Below are 7987 nucleotides of genomic sequence, written 5' to 3' on the forward strand. Positions count from 1 at the left end.
GCTTTTGTTTTGGTTTCTTTTCCCTTGTTAAACCTCCAGGCAAGAGGGAGAGTGGGAAGACCCATCTGTCTCTTCTTCCCTTCAGCTCCTCTGTCTTACTCCCCCCACCCCCAGGCAGTGTCCGTGCTGCTGCCAAACGAAAGACCTCTCGGCTCCTCAACCAGCGTGACCTCGAGAGCACATAGGAAGCGGTGGTGTAAAGAGGCTTCTAGGAAATAGAGACATCTCTGCTGCGCTGGAGCCGATAGGAATCTATCCAGCAAACCCTGTAGTGCTTGCACGCCTCTTAGCTGAGCTTCCCAGCATGTCCCAGTGAGGACGTGCTGGGTAGGGGGCTACCAGCTTAGCACGGAGGAGTTACACCCTGGAAGAACTCACAGCACCATAGAGTTGCACACCCTGTAAGCACGCAGCATTCACGGCTCTAAATTGTAGAGGGGCTGCAGGGGAAAGGCCTTTCCAGCTAATCTTAATGAGACTGCTAAATCTTGAGCTAAAATTCAACCCTCAGTTGCTGTTGGAGAGAAGGGAATGAATCTTTGCTTCTGGGCACTTGCTGTCTGTGCGTTTCCTTGGGTGTGTGAGAGCCCAGGTAGGACATGAATGTGTGTACTTCTTTGAGAAGTTCCTTGTCCCAGTCTCTGGTGTGTAATAAGTTTTACTGTCTGTCCAAATGGCCCCTCCACACTGTGCTCTGTGCGTGTTTGTCTGTGTTTCAGTTGCTGTGCTCTAAGGACTGGAGCAGTCCTTTACACTGGTGCCATGAAGTCGCTGCTATAAGGACAAAACGTGAATTTGTACAGCCAGTTTGCTGTCCGTGTTGGTGTGTGCAGCTGGACAGATGAAGGGCATGTTTTACCCCAGTGAAGGGTCCCAGCCCTGTGTGACACTTACCTGGCTTGCGCAATAAATGCACAAGTCAGTGCCCACTTACTCCACTCCTTGAGGCAGGCCAGAAAGAGCATCAGAGAGCGCTGCAGCTTTCGAAGATTTTAAATATGTAATCTGCTCGTTTGAAACCATGGTCCAAGTCATGCCTGCTGTCGTGTCTGTAATAAACACTGAGCTTTGTGGCCTGCGGCTCCGCGCAGGCAGTTGCCCTCCCCATGCTGCATGCCTGTGCACAGAGCAGGTCAGTGCATTCTGTCCCTGCAGCCAGCACTGGGGGGACTGGACTGTCTGTCGCGTAGCTGAGAAGCTCCCACTTGCTTTTCTGTTCAGGTTTGCCTGTGATATATGTTGTCTCTGGGTGGAGCTGCTGGGCTGAGTTGCCTGTATCCTCCTGCGATGCTGGGAGCAGAGGACATCTTGGCGCCCGGTCAGCAATACTGCAGGGAGGTCTTCAGAGCGGGATGCAGCGCTCGGGGAGCAGCGGGTGCAAGGAGGCAAATCGTCAAGTGCTGCCACAGGCTCTGCATGCTGCGATGCTTCCAGGGGACACAGTGGCCTTGTGGTAGGAGCAGGCTGCCGCTTCTTTCCAGCTTTTATCTTGCTGATCCTTTTTCACGCTGCCCAGAGGGCTTGACAGAGACTCTGTGCTTCTGTTGAGGCCAGAGCTGGTATGGGAAAGGGTATTTTGGGGATTCCTCATCTGCCACTTGGACCTCTCTCAGCAGGGACGTGCACGGCTCTGGGAGCGTGGCTGGCTGCTATGGATTTTAAGCTGTAAGGAGCAAATAATGGTCACTTGGTACAAGCCAGTTGTTAATCCCCTGGTTTATGAGTGGTAGAGCACTTACTTTATATCACCCACATGCTCTCTTCCCTCATCTTCCCCACCTTCCCTTCCTCACCCTTCCCTCAGTATGGGTGTTGTGTTGCTTTCCTAAGCCGGATCACAAAGGCCAGGCTGCTTTAGAGCCTTACTACTGTTTTAAACACAAGTTATGCAACAGTGTTCTGTAAATTTGGATAACAATGGTGTTTTGGATGGTGGTTTGTCTGCAGAGACCTTAACACATTTCTTGGTCTCTCTGCAAAACGGGGGGTGCTTGGTAAAGAAGCCAGCCATGGTTTTACATGTAGCTTGGAATAACAGAGCTGTTCCTTGTAACCAGTAATCCCTGCTTCCTCCTTGCACTTAAATTAAATTGGACACTCGAATCCCAGACTAGTCTTTTTTTTTTTTTTCCCCTTTGTATTTTTGTTTCCTCCTGGATTGCTGGACCAGCTTCATCTCCAGCACTGCCCTGCCCTGTCCTATCAGGAGTAGGACAGAGCTTGATCTTTGGGCAAAACATGTGAGCCAAGCTCTCCAGGAACATCTTGTTACCAGCAGATGTACCCAGTGCTGCTGCTTCAGGGCTGTCCTGCACACCCCTAACTCATCCCACGTTCTTCAAAAGAAGTGTCTGGAAAAGACATGCTTGAATTAAGCATGAAGTAAGAGGTAGAGTGGAAAAATAAAACTTTACTAGCATGCATTGAAGAATGTGTAGAATTTGACGCTGCTAAATCCAGGGACGTTGACTCCTGCGAGACAGCCCTACCTGAGTTCCTCTGTAGATACGGGGTGTGAGGCTGCTGGCACCAGCAGCCAGCCCCTGGGAGGATTTTCTGATGGCAAAGAACAGCAGCAGCAGGGCAAAGCTGAAAGGTGCCAAGGATGCTGGTAGAAGCAAGACATGAAGAGCGTGGCACTCGAACAGCATATTGCTTAGAGCTGTAGGAGAAGGTCTTTAATCTCTTGAGAAAATTATGGCACACACCTGCACTAACATGATTTTGTGCATTTTATAGAGGGTTGGGACTTTATTGTGCAGTCCGGCTCTTGTAACCAGAGGCAGGTACAGGAGAATACGCTTGGCAGTAGCGCTGTCTTTGGTGGGACTGACCCTGCACCTTGCCCCCTGCCCTCAGGGTGAGCTTCTCGCTGCCAAGGGCTCCCTGGTGTAAAGGTGTGGGTTTCCTACCTGCCACAGGTAAGGAGCTGGGTCTGGTTGTCTGACGGGGGGAATGAGTCCCATATTTTGCTGCTTGCCTGGGTGTTGCTTCTTGGCAAAACCATGAGATTGCTGGGTCCCAGCGCTTCTCCTGGTGCTTAGAAAGCCGTATTGCTAATGGCCACGTACTGTTGCCAGGAGTCTGTCAAATTTGTCAGTCTCATAACGAATCACCAGTGCATCTTCTGGGTAAGCAGTTCAGCTTTGAACACGGCCACCTGCAAAAAGCGGAGTCACTTTTCCCCCTTCCTCATGGGACAGAAAACTTGCTTTTCCCCAAAACTGAATCAATTAAATAAAAGTTGGGAGCTTTGGCTTTCTGACTCTTTGCTTCCCCAACGTGTTGCACTGGCCAGAAGTATTATGGTGGGAGGGCACCAGGGTGCAGGTCAGGAGAAGCTTTGGTGATGCCTGCCAGCAGGCTCTGGTCTTACCACTGATGATCTGGCGTCTGCTGCTCATCTCTAGTCACGCTTCGTCACCCAGTCTTGCCATCATCTCCAGCCCCGCAGCAGCGGCTTCGAGCTGGCTCTTCCCAGTCAGCGTTTGCTGTGCTGGTTTCTCTGTATGGGCCTGTGTGCACAGCGTGTCTTGCTGGCTTGTTCTGGAGTTGGGTTTTTGGCTTTTATGTTTAACCAAATAAATGGAAAATCATTTTACTCAGTGTGTGCCAGATCCCTTCTGCCGTCCTAGCACAACAAGCTCCCATTGTGGTCTCTTCACCTGCCATCTTAGCAGTGGTTTGAGTGAGAAGATGCTTCAGTGGAGGTCAAAAAGACTACCCAGTTCTTTCTGCAAGTCATCATCGCTCCTGATTTCCGTCCCCACCCTCTGTTGTGGGTGTAGAGCAGATACTGCTACCAGAGTAGATCCCGGGCAAGGCTGGTTAAGGCAGCATTAACTAATTGCCTGTGACATGAAGGTGCTTCAAGGCTTCTTCCTTTGCCTGGCCCCAGGCTGGCAGGTGTGGATGCTCCTGCTGTGCTCCTGGGAGCAGCCACTGCTGTGGAGGATGTGCCCCAGGGACGGGCCAGACCCATCCAGAGGTCTCGGGAGAAAACGCCGCTGCCCTGGCATTGCCTTGGCTGTCGGACCCCAGCCAGCAGCACCCAGAGGTCAGTGTCATGGCTGGGTGTTGGGCACCCTGTGACAGCCCCATGCCATGGCTGTGCTGGTCCAGGCTCCATCTTCCTCCCCCTGTGTGCAGTCATCTCCCACCCAGCCTGGGCAGGAGACAATCTGAGCCCAGTCACCAACGCAAGACTCAGGTACAAATTTATCTTTATTCAGTGCCAGACAAGAGCCCCCCGGGCTGGAGGCGGCTTCACGGATCCCTTTGGCTTGTGGCTGTCAGGTTTCAGACCCTTTCACCCCACGCCGAGATGCCCTTTCCCCCTCTGCCACCCCTGCTGCCGGCAGCTCCCCAGGGCCGGAGGGGGAGGAGATGGTTGTACAGGGCAGACCAGCCCCTCGCCTCGCTCTGCCCCTTGGCCCCCCAGTTGCTCCCTCCTGCTCACGCCTTGCTGTCGGTGCCTGCGGGTGCGAAGCTGACAGGCTGGTAGCCTGGCTTGTCGTCCTGCTTGCGGTAGTACATCCGCGTCACCACTGCCAGGATGAAGGTTTGCGGGATCAACAGCTGCATGTTCATCTCTGGAAGAGGAGAAGGGTCATTTGAAGCTGCCTTTATCCACCATGCCCATTCCCCATGCCCCGCCATGCAATGGAGGGGCTCGGCCAGGAGCACACGACGCCACTGCCCCCTCTCCCGACTTACGCTGTGACCTGGCCTTGGAGGAGAAGGGTGGCGAGCACGCGATGTTGCCGTTGTCGGCCAGGATGCTGAAGATGGCAGGCTGCAGTGCCGTCAGGAGGAGGAGGATCTGCAACCACCAACACCCGAGGTGGTGGGGGCCGCGCCGCTGCCAGGCTCCTGCCCTTCGCCTTCCCCGCTCTCCCGCAGCCAGACCTGGCTCTCACCTGCTAGCGGCTCCTGCCCCACCATCTCCCCCCCATGCTGGCTCATCCTGTTCGTGCCAGAGGAGCCCCTCACCTAGGGGGGAGCTGGGCAGGATGGGGGCTCACCTGGAAGCAGGAGAACTTTGCCTTGATGTTCTGCTCGGTCAGGTGCAGCCGGGCCTGACGGAAGAGGATGCCCAGGGCCCACAGCCCGAAGAGGGTGGAGGCACCGATCACAGTGTTGATCCAGAGGGCCGTGCTCTCTGCTGAGATCTGGTGGGGGGACACAGAAAATGTGCCTGGACTGACAAAGCTCCTGGGCAAGGCGAGGGCTGGTGGAAGCTCCCCCTCCAGGACATCATCCTGACCATCCCTGTGCCCTGACACTCACGTCAGCAGGGTTGTAGTTCCCATCGGCAGCCAGGACCAGCCCCAGGAAGACAGCAACCACCTTGCAAAAGACGTACTGGAAAGTCCCCAGCATCAGCAGTTGAAGCTTTCTCCTGGCACAGCGAGAGAGACTGGTAGCACCCTGAGGTCCCAGAGCCCCTGGCCAGGGACTTCTCTTTCACCGCAGCAGAAGCAGGGGTGAAAGCCCTCCCCAAGGGCAGGGGGTTACCCCAGCTCTCCCTCACCTGCTCATGGTGATTCGGGGTAGGCAGGGGCAGCAGCAGCAGCAGGGCCCGGTGTTGATCACCATGGGCACATCCTTCAGGGTGCTGACCACTGCCTCCTTCCCCCCGAAGCCCTCCACCATGACCAGCATCAGGAGGTAGAAGCAGGTGGCGAAGTACCTGGGGAGGAGGAGGAGGAGGAGGAAGGCAGGTCAAGCCCTGTGGGCTCCCTGGTGCCCCTGCCCCAGGGTAGGTGATACTCACGCCGTGGTAGCCATCTCCACCACCATCATGGAACGCGGGATCCACAGTCCGAAGCAGCTGACCACGGACACAACCTGGGGGAGACGCAAGCTTGGCACACCACCGCTCCCCCCTTCTGTGGGCTGTCACACCTTGGGTGGCCCTGGCCCCCCAGGGTGATGCCCCACCCCCACCCCCACATCGCAGCTCACTGTAGGGGCTGAGCTGCTCCAGCGGAGGGTCTTCATCTTGATGGGGCAGCGGATCTTGCGGGTGAGGTAGAAAGCCTGTTCCACGAAGATTGCGACTGACAGCAACGTCATGATGGTGGCGAGGCCCATGATGGTGAGTTGGGCCACGTCCAGCTCTGCCGGGAAGGGGTGAGAAGCCGGCTCCATCCCATCCTGTCCCCCCTGAGGCCACCATGGCAGGGAGCTGCCACCCGACCCACCACTCCACAGGTCTGGGAAGCCCCTTGCCGCATCCTCAGCACATCTGGTCGTGCCAGAGCTGGTGCTTCTGCCCTGCTGCTCCCGTGTCCCATGTCACCTGCCCCGGTGCTGGCCCTCCCTGGGCCACCCCCATCCCTGCAGGCAGAGCTATGGGGTGGGAGGCTGAAACCCTGGCAGCACCCCCCTGCCTCCCCCTTCCTCGGGGCTGCTCCCTTCCTGCACCCCCCACGGCCACCTCCTGAATCCCTGTCCTGCTCCCGCCAGTGGCAAGAGGAGGTCCCCCCCACCTACGCTGCAGCAGCTGCCGGGAGGTGGGCGGCAGGGAGAAGCAGGCTGCCGGCACGCTGAAGTTCCTGATCAGCATCTCCACCACCGGCCGGGGGAACCTGCGGAGAAGGGGAGTGCTGCACGGGCTGGCAGGGACACGGGGGTACCCGGCCCCGCAGGGTCCCCGCCGTCCCCTGGCTGGCTCGCCTCACCCCCAAGCGCCTCCCTCCTTCTACAACAGGAATAACCCAAAACACCGCTCCAAGAAGTTGCATTTGCCCGGTTGCAAAGTGGCACGGGGGTCTCCGGCACCCACCTGGGGTCCTCTGCCAGCTCCATGGCGGGGTCCATCCTGCTCTGCTCCTCCCCGGCTCTGTCCCAGCGTCTGCGGGGCTGCTCGGCACCGCCTGCCTCAGCTCCCCTCGCCGGCCCGCGGGGTCAGAGTCCCCAGGGCAGGGACCGCGGGGAGGCCGCCGCGCCTTGTTCCAGTTTAACCAGCAGCCTCCAGCGCTCCCCCCCTCTCCCGCCGCTGCGGGCGCCCATTGGTGTGCCCCCACGCCGTCCTGGCCCCGCCGAGTGCCGCGGCCGCCCGGTCACCGACCCGGGATGCCGGGGGGGGCGGTTATCACCCGTGCCGGCACGCCTGCGTGTCCCCAAAGCCTGGGGAGCAGGGCACCTGTCCTGGGGTGACACTGCCTACGCACAGCCTCGGGCAGCCCGGAGATGGGCTTGTGGTGCCGGGGGTCCCCGCGGTGCCACGCAGGGTCCAGGACGCATCCTCGCGTCCCCTCAGCAGCAGTGGCCGGGGGGATGCGACGCTGCGAGGCCGTGGGAAGCCCGCCAGCTCCTGCCCGGCTCTGAGGGCCCCGTGAGGAGTTTGCAATGGCTCAGCTCCCAGCCGCCCCGGGGCTCAGCCCTGCTGACAGCAGCTCCCACGACACTAGAGGGCAGGGCCGGCCCGACGCTCAGCACCCCGGCTCAGCACCTCGGCCTCTTGGGGCAGAAGCAGAGCCCCGGCCCGGGGAGGGGGATGGCGGGCTGGGGGGAGCACACTCTGAGTGGGGAGCTGGGGCGTTAGGCGTGGGGAGCAGTGTGTCCTTGTCCTAGATTGATCCCAGCATCCTCATGGGTCCCAGGGGTGCCCACAGCTCCTGGTGTCCTCCCAGCGCCCCAAGGAAAATGAGCGCTGGTTTGCACTAGGTCCCCAGGGACCTTTGAGCCCCCACCCTTTGCCCCTCTGGCAGTGGGCTCCTGCTGAAGCCACAGTGGCACCAGCACCCCAAATGGGTCCCCTGCCCCCTGCCGTGGGAACAGGATGCTGCAGTCGTCATGGGAATGGGATACAGGGCAGGGGCGGGGGGATGCTGCACTTGCCATGGGAATGGGATGGGGGGAGGAGGGGGATGCTGCACTTGCCATGGGAATGGGATGGGGGGGGATTTGTTTCGCTGTGGCTCCCATGGGACCGGGATGCTGTCCATCCTGCAAGGCCAGGGCCCTGCAGCTGCCTGGC

At 58.7% G+C, this 7987-nt stretch overlaps 1 protein-coding gene across 1 annotated transcript; it reads right to left on the minus strand.

The window, feature by feature from the left end:
• Nucleotides 1-4252: 4252 nt before the first annotated feature.
• Nucleotides 4253-7122, minus strand: SLC51A (solute carrier family 51 member A). Its single transcript, XM_072867860.1, has 9 exons — nucleotides 6791-7122; nucleotides 6499-6593; nucleotides 5968-6122; nucleotides 5777-5850; nucleotides 5534-5692; nucleotides 5290-5401; nucleotides 5025-5171; nucleotides 4717-4822; nucleotides 4253-4592 (listed from the first exon to the last, which is right to left on the minus strand). Exons 1-9 carry the CDS (start codon nucleotides 6823-6825, stop codon nucleotides 4456-4458), a joined length of 1020 nt encoding a protein of 339 aa, XP_072723961.1. The 5' UTR covers nucleotides 6826-7122; the 3' UTR covers nucleotides 4253-4455.
• Nucleotides 7123-7987: the final 865 nt, after the last annotated feature.

Source organism: Ciconia boyciana, chromosome 7, assembly GCF_034638445.1.
Source record: "Ciconia boyciana chromosome 7, ASM3463844v1, whole genome shotgun sequence".
Classification (NCBI taxonomy): domain Eukaryota; kingdom Metazoa; phylum Chordata; class Aves; order Ciconiiformes; family Ciconiidae; genus Ciconia; species Ciconia boyciana.

Coding starts and splice junctions, on each gene's coding strand:
- SLC51A (XM_072867860.1), bottom strand. CDS start 6,825: ATGGACCCCGCCATGGAGCTGGCAGAGGACCCCAG. Junction 5,402..5,533: donor CCCCGAATCACCATGAGCAG/GTGAGGGAGAGC, acceptor TCGCTGTGCCAG/GAGAAAGCTTCAACTGCTGA. Junction 4,823..5,024: donor CAAAGTTCTCCTGCTTCCAG/GTGAGCCCCCAT, acceptor TGGTGGTTGCAG/ATCCTCCTCCTCCTGACGGC.